The 16,523-nt window shown below is 35.3% G+C and overlaps 1 protein-coding gene across 13 annotated transcripts in view; it reads left to right on the top strand.

Annotated features, from left to right (window-relative positions):
- Positions 1 to 16,523, top strand: part of Rbp6 (RNA-binding protein 6) — a 1,109,038-nt gene that overhangs the window by 703,811 nt on the left and 388,704 nt on the right. For all 13 annotated transcript variants that reach the window (XM_074128249.1, XM_074128251.1, XM_074128246.1 and 10 more), the window contains one exon: positions 11,835 to 11,927. In XM_074128249.1, coding sequence (XP_073984350.1) covers positions 11,835 to 11,927 — 93 coding nt within the window. The remainder of the gene's footprint in view (positions 1 to 11,834; positions 11,928 to 16,523) is intronic.

A 16,523-nucleotide genomic window follows, 5' to 3' on the forward strand; every position in this document is an offset into this window, starting at 1 on the left:
GTATTTTACTATAAGTAAAATTAAATTACAATTGAGAAATGAATAATTGTTGTTGAATAATCTACTTGTTATTAACTGTGTGTTATTTGTGCTCACGAATATTTCGGTAAGACGAATTCAAGTCTGAAATATTGTTTTAAATCCTCCGTGATTCAAATTTAAACAGTAGCCGACTCTAACTTTGTCTTTTTCTACTTTAACATGCATGTATAAGATGTGACAACTTCAGAATAAAGGGCATATTAAAGATAAATCAGAAGAATAATTTGGAATAGAGTTAAAATAAAGTACCTATTTAAAAACGAAGATATAATATACATTTTATCATAATTATAACCAAATAATATTATGAACGAACTGGCCAGCATAAGGGTCTGTGACATCTAATAAATTCTAAAAAATGTGAAGGAAAAGTTAATGCAGCAAAATTACTTAAATTATATCAACTAAGCTTGAATGAAATGTTGGGTACATGCTGATTTGTGTACCTTTTGGCGTTTAATCAACCCTTATACTTAACTTTTTAAACTGTAAGTTTTTGTTAAGGAGATTATATAACTAACTTTATTTAATGGTTAATATGAGAAATTTACAGTAAAGTATGTTTGCTAGTCGCCACGATAGCCGAGCGGTTAGAGGCTAGACCCGCCAAACTAAGAAGTATTGCGGTACTAGGCAATATTCCCTGGTCTATACCTTTAATGGTTAATATGAGAAATTTACAGTAAAGTATGTTTGCTAGTCGCCACAGTAGCCGAGCGGTTAGAGGCTAGACCCGCAAAGCTAAGAGGTATTGCGGTACTAGGCTATATTCCCTGGTCTACACCTTTAATGGTTAATTTGAAAAATTCGCAGTAAAGTATGTTTACTAGTCGCCTCCGTCCAAGAAACCTAATTTGGTATTTGGATGTAAAGCCCACCTGCAAAAATAGTAGCCGCCATTACTTTACTTTTTATCCCAAAAAAACAAAAAACAGTTTTTAGAATTCCGGGGGGTCTAAACTTTTAAATCTAATGTAAATTCAACTTTATAAATTTGAGATGCTTGTACCTACTTCAATTTTAAAAGAAACAAGAAAAATCTAAAAACTAAAATTGATATCAAATCTGAGGCAAGATTATTTACTAGATTTATAAAATCTGATAATAAAATGTTTTAGCTCACAATTTGCCAACTATTCAACCTTTACCAACAAACTAAAATTAGTAGTTTTGCGTTCACTCTTTGAATAGTTACCCTAATTAAATATATATATATATATATATATATATAGGTATACCAAAACTATTTAAATTATTTCATACTTTATTGTAGTTTTTAAAGAATTGTGCCAACAATTGTGTAAATTTAACTTCTTTAAGAAAAAAAGTTAACATTAATTTCAAAAAATTCTAGAAAAAATGTATTATCATTATTTTAGTAGTTATTTTGAAGTGCTTATAATATTTCTTTGACTAAACCTAATTTATGAAGGTTAAATTTCCATTTAGTTTTAAAATGTCTTAAATTTAAATTAAGACTGTCCGGTAGGACAGTTGTATAAGGGCTGATCGTCAAAAACTGCACGAAAAAACGTAACGTTGAAAAACACCCAACTTTGACAATTTTTTTTTCTTTTTCTACAAAAGATAAAATTCCCAAATTTTCTTTAAAATAAAGGGCAAACCCTCCTTTATAACTGTATTTTTTTTTTAGCAACAACCCAGATCTAATAGGTTTCGAGAAAAAAGTTTTATAAATTATTGAACTGGTCAAATAAACAAACAGCAATCGTTCAGAAGTAATAATACAGATCGTACTTTAAATATTAACACTTAAAAGTTACAAGTAAAGTTGTGCCTATTTTTTCTGGTGGCTTTACATCCAGCTACCAAATTGGGTGCCTTTGACGGAAGCGCAACCATACTTTACTATAAAAATACCTTTTTTTAAAAAACCATTAAAAGCCCAAACCTAGACCGGTAATCGAACTCAGCCATACATCTTAGCTTTGTGGTCCGAGCCACTAAACCACTCGGCTATCGTGGCGCCTAATTATAACGTTATAATGGGGGAGCCCTTTAAGAGAATCTTTAGAAGGTGCCCCTCTGGTGAAAATTTAACTTCAAAAATTTAGCATGATCGCGTTTTACTGCCTTTTGCTAAGAGTAAGAGAAAAACAGTATATTAGGTATTAAAACCTTAAAAAAAACCGAAAACATTTTTTTGCTACAATATTAAAATAACTTTTTATAAAATATATCTACCACACCCCGTCTCTGGTACTGGTAGGAACAAAATAATTTAATAAAAGCGTTATTTTGTACTTACATATAATGATTACGTTAGATGGTATGCCAAGGGAGGAGAACAAATTGTTCTCTTGTTCTCCACTAGCTCATATTGTACAAGGCGTCTGTTCTATATCCACTTTTATAACCTTGTACTAACAATAATTTTCTATCCTCTCTTAAATTTACTTTAATTCTACTTTCCAATATCCTTAATATCAGCTACGTAATAACTGAATATACTTATAACGAACTGGTATTTCCTTAAAAGCTCCATGTTTCTTAAAAAATTGGTTTGCCCTCTGTTCAATTTTTTTTTTTTTAAGGTTAAAAATTTAATGGAGTATACAAACAAAAGTAATGTTTTCTGTGAAAGATCAATTTTTATGCTGCTTTTGTTAGAATTTATCTTCTCCTTCTCCTGCTCATTAGTGCTGCATGGACCTAGTCTGCCAAAACGATTCGCCACTCCGTTCTTTATCCACCATCTCTTCATTCACCCACTCTTCTCAGATCCTCCTTCTCCACAACGTTTGTCACAGCAAGCGAGAATCTTCATTGGTGTCTGGCTCTCCATAAAAACTGTGGAGAAGCTGCGCCAAATGAAAGACTGTGTATACATTCATCCAGTAGATTTACCCTCCATGGTAGGCCCCAGGTAGAGCCAGAAAGTCAGCCTCTCTCAAATATAACTCACACCATTCCCTACGCATTCCGCATCACCATGGGTTTTGGTTTCCCCAAAATTAATGGGGAATCATGCTCTCCAGTTTCAGAGCCACAGTCAGGATCAACTAACTGATATTCCAAATCTTACGTCCCAAATTAAGACATTTGAAGAGAGTATTTTGGGAACGTTACGCACCTATCCAACCATATATCCATATCTGATCATCTCTCTAGTCTCTCCAGAAAAATCTCTGGCAATTTGGGGAGAGCCGTCAACCGAAAGAATGATGTAAACATAAAGCCAAAACCCTTCTTTGACGTTTATTACCCTCCACCGCTCCCCCATTTCTACAATGCCTACAATAAGCAGTAAAGGGTATTTCATTGCCAATACAGTATCTTGTGATTCCTTGGCTTCTGATCTTCATCAAGGGGGATTCAGCTGTGTATTTACGAAACCCTAACAGTTGCACTTATCTTGTATTTTTGCAGACCGTAAGAATGTCACACGACAATCCGTGTTTGTCAAATTTGTCAGGACTCACCTTCTATAAAAAATAAATAAAGAACAAATTTTTGTGAATCAAAATACAGTTCGGATTTAGGTAACATGTTCCTCTTCGAAAAACCTAATTTTTAAATCATCATTTTTCAAAGTTAAATATTAATCCCACATTCCTAAGATTTGCTTTTAGTTCTGCCAATTATTTAATAAATAAATTCAATATCACTTCAAAGCAGATAGAATATTGGCGGTCGACCGCTGGCTGGTTGCGCTAACTGAGGAAATATACGGAGTAATCTTCTTGGCGCTCCTAACTCCCGAATATCAAACTAAATAATAATGGAATTTAATTGAAAATAGGCTTATTAAATTTGATTTTGTGGAAAATCAAATAATTTAATTAGGTACGAGTATATAGTCTTTGAATTTCATTAAATTATAATAGCGTGTTTAATATCATCTATTTGATATTATTGGATAATTTGTGAACCACCTAATTCTTTACTTAATCAAAATATTTCTCATAAAACTTGAATTGTTCAATAAAGCTAATTATGCTAATTTGAATAATATTTTAGGGTTTTACAGTAAATATCGTAAATTTTTAGTCGAAAAATAGTGGCTATGAGTGAGGCTATCGAAGTATTTCTCGGAAAAATATTACTTATAGCTGTGGTTTAAACCACTTTTTTTTAACCAAACAATTGTTGCTTTTGTCCGATCACATCATTTTACTTGCTCTTTGCGCTTGTACGAACTTATGAACAATCTCGAAGCTAACCGAACGCTACAGATTCATACAGCCTACTGCCATTATCGGTCGCCCCCAAAAAAATTTGTAGAAAATAAAGAGATTTAGAGGCGAGAAAATATGTACCTTAAAGTAAAAAAAAAATTTCTGTTGTACTTATTTCAAAATGTTGGACGCATTAAGGGATCATCAGGACATGATGAAAGATTTCAATTAAAGGAAATTCAGGACATAAAAGTGTTTTCTGCTACCCGTTTTGGAGCAGATAAGGACCTTTTACAGGATTTAGTCGAACTTCCAGATTAACCTCGGTCAGCATGGTGTTTCTTCAACTTTTTTTAAGTTGAAAAGAATCTCTAAAGACCTCTCGGTTTTCTTAAGATGAGTTTAGAGTATCTTATGGATGTACAATGGACTCGATATACCTAAATCAAATGGCTGGAAGGGGATTTAAGGAAAATGGGCGTGCGAAGATGGAGATTAAAGGCTCTGGATAGAGCTCAGTTGACGATGGAGAATCCGCACCAACTTGGAACTGAAAACTCTTTATGGAGAAGCAGACTTTCGTTAAATGCATTAAAATTAGGAAGATTGAGTTGGTTAGGACATGTGGGGAAGATGATGGAGTATAGAATCCCTAAACAACTTTTATATGGAAGTCCCGGAGGCTTCAGAAGAAGAGGTAGGCTAAGAATGAGATGGCTTGATGACGTCGAGGGGGGGGGGATTTGAGGAAAATGGGTGTGCGAAGGCGGAGACTGAAGGCTCTTGATAGAGCTCAGTAGAAAGCCTTGATTGAGGAGGCACTGGTCCTTGCCGGACTGTAGCGCCTGTAGAAAGAAGTAGAAGAGGTAGGCCAAGACTGAAATGGCTTGATGACGTTGAAGAGGATTTAAGGAAAGTGAGTGTGCGTAGGTGTATATTAAAGGCTCTTGACAGAGCTCAGTGGAGAGCCTTGGTTGAGGAGGCCCTGATCCTTTTAGGATTGTAGCGCCGTAGAAGAAGAAGAAGAAGAAGATACCTAAATCAAAAACTATATTGCTAGATGTCAATTAGTAAATAGGGTGATTTCATTCCTTACATTAGTCAATCTTCAGTATACTTTACAGCAGTATTTTACTTATTATCTCTTGTAGTAAATGGTAGTTGGACGTTAAGTCCGCCATGCTCCTACCCTATCTATCTTTAAATCCTATCTATTCAGTTATCTCCTTTCTATTCAGCTTCCTCCGAAATTCTAATTGTTTTAATTTATTTCCTTAATTTCTGCTGTTATTTTTATTTTCACTTTTTGTAAATACTTATTTATTTATTTAATTTCTGTATAATCACAGGCCAAACTGTTAAGGCCTCTATTTGTTCCTGTACATATTCTTAGGGGACAATTGTACCAGTATAATAAATTTCTTTTCTATTTCTATTTCCATTTCTATTTAAGTCCCGCCTGAAAAAAATAGGCGATTACTTTACTTTACTTATATCTCTTGTACAAGTTCTACGTTCTAATTTGCAGTATTCTACTTGCAGTGCATAAAATGTAAGCCTTACATTTATGTTAGATTGGGCTAAAATTTATTCTTGCGGTTTGTAGCGAGGCTGTATCCAATTAACTAATCGGACTGAATAACTAACTTCTTGCAGTTTGCGTAAAACTAGCAGCAAGCAGAACAAAAAACAAACACCTTAAATTAATTAAATTAACGCTCGAAAGAAAATAAAACGGACTTGAAAAAATTACTTGAATTTTCCAATTTCCCTCATGTTTATACTCTGAGAATGTATTTGTACAGAATATACCCATTTTGTCGGGAAATAGAAGGTGGAAAAGAGGTTGTAAGCAGTAACAATAAAAACCTAAAGGTAACTGTTATAATTGGTAACTTCTATTGGAGAAGAAACTATAATTTAGGTGCTTGTAAAAGATGATAGAAAAAGTGGAATGTAATAATTTCTTAAAAATACTTGGAAATTGTAGATTGAACATAACTTCAACCCTGGTACGGGGTTAGTAACAAGTTGTATTCGGCCAGCAGGATAGAACATCCCAAAATTGGTTTTGTATTTGGTAGTTTACTGCTTTGGGTTCTAAAGAGCGAGGATGTGCGAAACTCTACACAGCAGATTTATGAGGGGTCAGAGTATAAATTCCTTTAGAAAAGGGGAGGTTACATCGAGTTGTAAGTTGGGAAAGGGAATTGTTTTGTTGCCTGGGTTTTCCTTCTGCCTTGAGGAAGTGGAAGAAACCAGCAGGTCCGGCCGGCGATGCTGGTTGTTGTTGTTGTTGTTGTTGATGTAGAGTCTCTTTTAGTCTAGGGCATACATGGGTGAAACGGAAGGCCCGTCCAGAAGGAATTGGAACACAAGTTTAAGGGAGCATGTGGGGGGAGGTTTTTGTTGGATTGTAGAAGGAAAATACAGAAGGTGGATGTTACCATTGAAATACTGGCCAAAGCTTATTGTTTTCTCTACTTCCTACGTCCGAAGACCTTAACATGATGTTCTGGAGGCGGTGGTGAATATACATACGAGCGCGGCCTCCACCACCCCCCATGTGGAAAAACGTGTAAAAGGTAGCTTTAGTGTGGCTGTGAGAAGTTTCCACGTAAATTTTCTACCCTTAAAGCAAGAGAGAAAACTCACTTCCCACATTTCCAGCCTTACCTTGAGAGTTTTCCAGCCACCTAGGTTGAAAACTCCCTTCCAATTTCTTCATCCATTTCCAATACACATACATCCTTCGGATCCACCTTTCCCACCTAGCTATAGCAAGCCTTCTTCTTGCCTCCATTTCCACTTTACAACCAGCAAACACACAAATACCCCATCCCCGTACTTTTCCTTTCCCACAATGTCTCTGCCTCTCTTTCTACGTAAGAGAAAAGTATTAATTTTTAGCTACCACGAAGTGGAGCGTAAAATAATATTAACTGAGTACAGCTATACGGGAGGTTTTTCGAATATCATCTACGTACCATATCATCAATTCTGTTTTACCAAGCAATTCATTCAATTCATTATAATAGTCTAACACACGACTACATTTTAAGCAAAGTGTTTATGCAAAACAGAAGAATGGAAAATACTTATTGCAACCTTAATTAGTCAAAGTAATCAATACCATTAATATAAAATAAAGTGATGCAAATTAAGTCGCGATTATTTAAAAAAAAAGTGCAAAATTTTTTTTGAAATCTGTGAAACAGTACCGCAGCTTGTCCAGTATACGACAATAGCGTAGATTTGTCTAGATACATTCATATATTTAGCATATTTATTTTTCCAACAAAAACTATATTTTTTAGTTAATCCACTTAACTCACCTAGTACAATTTGAATATACCTACGTAAGATGAACTCGAGTTAGTGGGTGGTTACGATAATTCTAAATATTTGCACACATTATCAATTTATGGAAGCCTTATGTGTATTGTACGAGTGCTTGGAGACGTTTTTTATTCTGTGAATGTTGTTCGTGTTGTTTGACTGGGAATACCCGCAGGGACGCCAAGATCCCTGAAGAAGTGGCTAATCCACTTCCTCCCTACGTGCTTGTAAACAGTATGAGATGATAAAAAGCCAATAGTTTGGGTTTTTCTATATTTCATTCATCAGATGCATTAACACCAACTCCTCCCTAAACCATATCAATTGTGCCTTTTACGCTGATGGCTTAGACTTTGTACGCGACATTCTGGAAAAAATCGATACTATCAATAACCAGACTTACTTTACCGACAGACAAACTAAATGCTGCACTAAATGGAAAAAAATCAAAGAATACACCAACTAATTGCTGACCCTTAGATTTTCTCTTCCTAGGAGCTTCTTACAGCTCACTGCCCGGTGATGGACAATGTTGTCTGTAACGAGAGAACACTGTCCGGAGGCCGGCAGTGCACTGAAAAAAGCTTCGGGCGCCAATAACCTTAAAATAAATACCAACTAATGTCACACTCTTTGACTAAACGTTAGACCAATTTCTGATCCCACGGTCTAACCACGTCAAGTCCCTCAGCTTAACTTTGGATGACAAAGGGACCTTCTCTACTCCACGTTTTAGGACAAAGTGAACTCCGGTAAACTGGACTATAAGGATTTCCTTTTACTGCCGTGGAAACTCGAAGTAGAAAATTGAATCCAGTCGCAATAATTTCCTGATCTAGTTGGCGAAACGGAAATAACAATTTGAAGATGTGTCTTGTAAATTTATTGCTATTTTCTTAGATAAACTATAAACTTTTCCAAAAGAAGACAAATGATCTAAATGACGATCAAGCAAGTTTCTTATCTCCGGTGAAAGTTTTTGACATAAAAATAAATGACAAAACAGTAATTATGTTTGTAGTAATTTAAGGAACGTTTAGTATATATTTTAGGAAGGATTCCCTTAAGTTTTTTTTTTTCAATGTTTATTTTTATTATTGTGCCTACATATATAAAATTGCATGGTATTTTAGCATGAGTGTAGTTTTAATGGGTAGTTAGAATGAGGGGATACTGGCACAAGCAGTTTTCCACCCGTTGCTACAGAGAACTGGGTAGCGGCTACTAATTGGTCCCGTACGGGTCGTCCATTAAACCCTGGGATAACCACCACCTGAGTGTATCCCATAACACTTGCCCGTACCTGAGCGCAAACCGCACATACGGCTCGTATTACATACGCAGACACAAAGAGCGCCTGCCTACCGGGCTTGTGCGGTCACTATTTCATAACTAATGCCTCCCTCTCACTTCATTCTTCCGCCAGCCAGCCGTAATTTCGCTGCACTAACTGTATTTTGGTAGATGCAGTTTAGTGAATCCCACGCAAAACGACTAAATTATTAAATGGTTAAACGTTTTATTGGTTGAAATGGTCACAAAAAGAAGTAAAATTTCTATTGTTTTTCTTTCTTATAAAATTCGTAAAACAACTCTGGTACGTGTGAGACAGCTGGTTGAAAGGATTTACAAAGGTTTTACAACAGAAGGTTAGGAATCACTTTCAGGTAATAATGTAGGCTTCATTTTATCACCTCCACATATAATCAGTTATACGAGTATTTCTCTAAATATTGGCTGGACCACTGATAAAGATACTTAAAATCAAATAATAATGCGAAAGATATCAAAATAATGAAGTAAGAAGCAGTTGTCTTGTCTTAAAACTAGTCTGCATCTTATTTTTAACATTTTTCGGTTTTGCAACACTTTTGTAGGGAAGTTTGTGCTTGGCTGATGTCAGACTGTGATCAAAAGTTGTCTATTTTGAGAGCAATATTAGCCCAACAAAAAATTTAATACGAATTAAAACTGGGGAAACTAGACTTGTAGAAAATCGGTTGGATTTTCTTTGTTTAACTTTTCCTGCTATAATTTGTTGTTTTTCTTTCAGTTTTCTGCAGTGAATTTTCTTATAGTGTCAATCTGTAAAATAATATCTAGGTGAGCTAAAGTGCGTCACTGAAAAGCGTCTTTTTTAGCTTCCCAAATTTTGATTAGGTTGCGTCTTACATCTTATATATTGCGAATAAATAAAAAAAATAAAGTGAGATAACACTTCTTATTTCACGTGAGTGGTACGGTAGCCATTATAAAATGTTGTTTTCCCTGTATGATGCGCCATTTAGAGATATTATTTACCATGTACAATGTATCTCTTGTGTTTGTCATAGTGTTAAGCATACATAAATATTATGTACAGATTAAATATTATTTAGACAACATACCTCTAACCCCCCCATGTACATTCATCGCGATGTATATATCAGTACAGTAGCCAGATAAATATAATATAAAACGAAAAAAGAATGACTAACATTGGGACAGAGTTGACAGGACGGGACAGTTCCCCTGGATGGAGAGGGGTAGGTTATAGCTGATTTTCCCATCAGCTGATTTACCGACCAGCTGCGAGAGACATGAAGGTAATTTGGAGTGAAATCGTTTTCAACCAATCATAATAATGTATCTTCCTTTATCATCTAAAATAAAAAATAAAATAGATATACTATTTATTTTCCCTTATCTCCTCTAAACTGATGGAAATATTATGATTTTTCGAATTGGGATTTTCAATAGAAATACGCATTTTAGAGCGAAGTTTCACAATTTTTTTTTCAAGATTCAGCAAACTAAATATTGTTTTCCATTTTGTCCCGCTCGATAGAGAGTTTTCAGTTCATTAAGAGCTAGCATTTTCACGACTTGATCTTTAACTCATTATAACTAATATTCGCTACACAGGAATTCAATTCTTTTTTTACTAAACCAGAGATGTAATCATACTTCGGAATAGGGCCGTTCTAGCAATCGTTTTTTTTTTTTTTTTGAACGGATTTATATTTGCACTACGACCAAAATAGATCTTTTGAGCCGTACATTCATGACGAAACAAGTCTCCTGGAAGCTTTAAAGAAGCTTCTAGTGGCGGAAGCGGTAGAATCCCCACAAGAAACTGTAAATATTCTAGTTAGGGTATCATCCTGCAACTGTGTAACTAAACCAGGCTTCTTGCTCTTGGAAGTAGGGTTAGGATAATCACACTCGGGAAGCTGAAGACGGGTTATGCTGAAGATGGGTGCACCACTAGATGAAAAGAACTAAGTTGTTCTTCAGAAGTTGTTCTCCACCTCGACAATCTAAGGTCACCCCTTTTCGCCAATACCTCGCCAAGTTGTTCAAAAGAAGAAGCCCCAAAAATTAAAGATGGATGTTAATTCAAATCCAGTTTTACCTTCGCGGAAGTCTTAATAGAAAGGTTTGGTACCGTCTGTTGGAAATTACAATTCTCTGAGAAAAGATACATTCTCCTTCATTGATGGTTGTAAAGTTAGGTAGGTAGCTCGTTTTGGGGCAAGAAATTGGAAGTTTTTTCTAAGACTACTATGTCCGAAACTTGGAAATGAAAGTATTAAAAAAAAAAAAGTAAAGTAAAGTAATCGCCTACTTTTTCAGGCGGGGCTTAACGTCCAGCTACCACCAATTAGGTGTCGTGGACGGAGGCGACTAGCAAACGTCCTTTACTGTAAATATCTTTTATTAACCATTAAATAAAATCCAAGGCCTAAGACCGGGAATCGAACCCACTTAACCAACAATACATCTTAGCATTGCAGGTCTCGCCTCCGGCTACCCTGGCGCCTTACTTTTACCAATAATTCACACGTGAAAAAAATTAAATGTGTTGCAAGTCAAAGGTCCGTTATAATGGCTTAGCTATCAGCGAAAAAAACTCAAGTTATGTCTAAAGACAAACTCGAAGCCCAATACAAAACTCGAAACATTTCAATGTTAAACAAAATCAATCGAAATGAAAGTATTATCTCCGTAAATATTATCAAGGCACATCTTTAACCAAGTAAGGTGCACACTTTTCTTGTTTTCATCCATTATTTGGTTACTTGGGGGAAAATTAGTCCGATTAAGCTCCTGCGCATCGAGTTGAAAGATTCGCTGCCTGTTTTTTTAGATTTTCTTCTTAGGAGGTCTGGTGATGGATATTATAACGAGGAAAACCATGTCTAGAGGCCAACGGTGTACTGGAAAATCGCTGTAGCAATAACCTAAAATGTTGACACGTCTTAATTAATGAAATTAACTAATATTATGATTTTTCTTTAAGTTTTGAATAATAATATTATTTCATTCTTACAGATGGTCACTAGGACAAAGAAAATCTTCGTTGGAGGACTGTCAGCGCCGACTACCTTGGAGGATGTCAAAAACTACTTCGAACAGTTCGGTCCGGTAAGTTCATAGTTTATAATATTTCAACTAAATTTTACCTCACTCATTTCCTATCTCTATGGGAATCCATTTCACTGCTTCTCTCTCTTTAGACAGTAATTACCAACAATTCCAGTAATTTAATATGGACGGCTGGGTTTTGGCCAAACCCACCACTACTACTTGGAACTTCCTTCTGGTAAACTCTCAGCCAACTCTGCCAGACACAATGCCGTGTGCACACACCGCACCAACTCCTTCCTTACCCTGTCCTCCCTCCGTTACACTAACCCCAAATGGTAAACGTGCCTCTAACAATAATGTTACTGCCACATTGCGTTTGTTTCTGGGCTCATGGCTTTCCAGCGCTTGGAACTGGCAACTCTAGAGAGTCTCTCCTTCTACGTTGTGGCCAGTTGTGAGGGTTGAATAGTTTTGTTTCTATTCACTCTATATCCCATAGGGTAGTGCGCACGCCACACTCCACTGTTAACCCCCCCCCCTTTAGTTTAACTTCTCAGCCTCTCCAGTACTGCCTCTGTTCTAGTCATCTCCTCCAGTAACAGACTATATCTCCAGTCCAGAGGCTCAGCTTGCCAACATCCCTCGTCCGATCCACCCTCTCTATCTGCTAGTCATGTTTAAAGTTTGTAAATGCTCGAGAGTTGCAACTTTGGGTAAGACCGTTTTACCCCCCATACTTCCCTCGTCCCCTTTAACTGAAAATTAATTGTCTCTGGCTGTTGGTGTTTTGCTGTTAACGTTGAAGCTTGAGATCCCTATTTGACGTAAAATAGCAGAATCGGGAACTTAGGATATTCACACAAATGACCGAAGTGAAATGCTGGTTAAAGCAGTGAAAGATTTAATATTTCTAAGGGTACGTTTATCAGAATAATTTGTCGTTAGACGATGTCACGTCACATAGTTAAAAGTGGTACAAAAATACAAAAAAATGTGAAGGTAATAAATATGAAAAAGTTTCAATTTAATCCTCTAAGTGCATAAAACATATTAATAAAAATACCTTAATCCATTATGTCCAAGTAAACCAACCAAAGTTGGCAAAACTGTTAAATGTCAGCTGGTTAGAATGTTACCTTTTAGTGTAAAAGTTGACATATGGGAGAGTAATTCTGGTAACAGTATTAACCCCCCCAAAAAAAACAACAAGCTTTTGGCCCCTTTGTCTACCCAAACATGCTTAGGCACACGCCAACCCTGTTGCTCACGGCCGTACGTCTCTCTGTACAGCACACTCTAACTTCTCGTTAACAAAAAAAAAATTTAAACAGAGACAATGACGTAGTTGCGGTGGCTGGCTTTAGCTACGGAGGGGAGAACTTCTGATGACGTGACCAGTCATGCATCTTTAGGATTTACTAGCGCATCGTATCGCTTGATATTAAGCCCTTTTCTGGTGGTGAAGCCGCTATGTGAAAATCATGTCAACATTGTCTTCCTCCAAAACATTCATCTCACACCCCTTCCGGGAGGATATCAACATAACAAACAGATTAAAATTTAATTTACTACAATTTTCTTTATGTATGAGTTTAGTTATTATTTTTAATCATATTTCTCAAAGTGACAAAACAAATCTCAGAGATTAAACTGTTGCTAAATTAAATTTAAAAACAAAAATATTGTTGTAATGCCTCATCTAAACTATTAAAATTAATAATTGCACCACTAATGCTGTAAGTAAACAATTGAATTCAAAATAAGCCTGGGATAATTCGATTATTTATCAAGAATTCAAGATAGTCGAAAGGCTAGCCTTTGTAGTCTTAAATGAACTGCCCCTGTCTGCTACAGTCATTAGAGTAGAAATAAGTATGTTCTGGGACGATTGCCTTTCCCCCACTACCAATTCAGTTTAGTGGTTACCAAATAAGTTGTGATACATATTTCAATTAGGACACCTTCAGGGCCGGATTTTCCTATAGGCTAACTAGGCTTCAGCCTAGGGCCTCAAGATCAATAGGGGCCTACATTCAAATTGTTAGCAAAATTAAAATTACACTATTTCTAAAAACAGTACCAATAACAACATGTTTCATTTAACGTATTGATATACATCACAGTATTGATGTATTTTATTATCTCTCATGTAATTTAAAAACTTAAAAATAGAAGGTGAAAGGGCCTCATAAGTGGAATAGCTTAGGGCCTCTTTTCATCTAATTCCGGCCCTGGACACCCTATCAATGTTTAAACCAAAAGGTTAATTAGGAATTTCTCAAATAATCTCAAATGAATCAAATTGAAGATTTGATCCGTAATGTTACTACTAAAACAGAGATTACATTTTAATTACGTTATTCGATTAACGTTACACCCTACAGAATATTTGTCTTGACTGTATTCTGTGGGTTTCGATTATCTAAATACAAATTTAAAACTGTTTTGGTGAGAGGGCTTTCAGACTTTTTATGGACACGATAAATGATCTTACTGTTCACTCCAACTAAAATCAATTAATTTAAAAAAACAATATAGACAGTTCGATAAATTCTCCCTGCAAAGATTAAATATAATTATAAATAATGAATCACAAATAAATTTAGAGTTTTTTGAACTACAGAATTTGTAACAACTTTGTTCTACTGAAATTTATTGCTTCGTATAATTAATTTAAATTTGTCCTGATAATAAGATACGATATTTAAATTATTTGGTTGATACATTTTCTTTTCATCTTATTTTGTATTGGATAATTTGGTTTATGTTTTTGTAAATGACAAAGGGAAAAATTTAATTAATTCATTTTGCCTTTTAATTAGAAAGGGCTACCAGTGTTTGTATTTATTAATTTGATGTATTGACGGATTCTCTTCTCTTTCATTTTTTATTATTAGAAATTAAATTTTAACTAATTCAATTAAAACATTTTTAATTATAATCATATTTTACTGCTAATTTCTCAAATTAACCATTATTGGTATAGACCGGGGAATATAGCCTAGTACCGCAATACATCTTAGCTTTGCGGGTCTAGCCTCTAACCGCTCGGCTACCGTGGCGACTAGCAAACATACTTTACTGTAAATTTCTCATATTAACCATTATAGGTATAGATCGGGGAATATAGCCTAGTACCGCAATACATCTTAGCTTTGCGGGTGTAGCCTCTAACCGCTCGGCTACCGTGGCGACTGACTAGCAAACATACTTTACTGCAAATTTCTCATATTAACCATTAAAAGTATAGACCGGGGAATATAGCCTAGTACCGCAATACATCTTAGCTTTGCGGGTCTAGCCTCTAACCGCTCGGCTATCGTGGCGACTAGGACTTGATTAAACAGATTATCAATTTAATATTGATCTCTACCGCATATAATTGGCCAATTGATTTGTAAACACTCTGACCTCAAGTTTTGTCGCATAGTCAAGCATTAAAGACAATTTCCATAACAGAAAACAAATAAGTTTTGTTATACGCATTAAGGTGACTTAAAAGATTCCTTTTAAAAATAAATTATTAAATTTATCTATAATTTTATTCAGATTAAAAAATAAATAAATAAATAATTACTAAAAAAAAATTTAATGAAGGTAAATTTTTTAAAATTAATTATTTAAATCAGCTATTTGAGTTGACTGTCGCCAGAGTCTCTGGTGCATCATGTGGACACTGCAGATAACGTTTTTATCATTAACAGTAATTACCATAATTAAATAATTATCGATAAGGTAATGTAATGGTAATGGTGCATGGTTGGTATTTAGCTTGTCTGTGTGTGTGTGTGTTTTTTGAAATTTCCTTGTATATATACGTATATATAATATATACACACACACACACACACAGAAATTTGCCCTTTACTGCAAACATTGCAGATAAAAAGTGATTTTTTTTGTACAAAATGTTTTTTTTATGTATTTTACTTTTTAATTTTTGGATGGTCCATCCAGAATCGGGACCATCCTGAACAAAGAGTCGTCCCGTTATTACATTCACTCGTGCCCTGTTACATTGTTAGGCTTAATAAATTACAGCTTCATGTTTCCCCATTAAACTTTCCTTTTTTTGAAAAGAGAGAAAATTATAAAAAGAAAAAAGAAAAACACTTTATGTAGCTTATAAAGCTCTCTCCCATGGAAACCCACCGTGATGATACTTGCCCCCTCTTTTTTTGCTCCACCCGTTGCCACCCCTTCCCATTGAACTCGGTCTAAGTTATATCCCATTTAAACAGTAAAAACAGAAAAAACCAACAAACCCAGAGTCAGTGACTGAAGCGATGTGACCCCTGTCTTGCCGAACTCATGGGTTTCCTGTTAGGACCCCCCCCCACATGTGTTGCAATCTGTTAGGCACCCTACACCATGGATCCTTAATGACATTTTATGATTTATATTTAAATATATTTCGATAAGCTCGGTCTATTTTTATTTATTTTTTTGAAATAGTTTTAATTTACGTATTCCTTGCAACCATTTTATATAAAAATAGAACGTGTGCTGAAAACTGCTAAAAAGATAATTTAAATTCTATAAAAAAAGTAAAGTAAAGTAATCCTACGTCCAACTACCAATTAGGTATCGTGGGCGGAGTCGACTAGCAAACATACTTTACTGCAAATTTCTCATATTAACCATTAAAGGTAT

Source organism: Rhodnius prolixus, unplaced genomic scaffold (assembly GCF_049639745.1).
Source record: "Rhodnius prolixus isolate KJV_2025 unplaced genomic scaffold, Rpr scaffold_9, whole genome shotgun sequence".
Classification (NCBI taxonomy): domain Eukaryota; kingdom Metazoa; phylum Arthropoda; class Insecta; order Hemiptera; family Reduviidae; genus Rhodnius; species Rhodnius prolixus.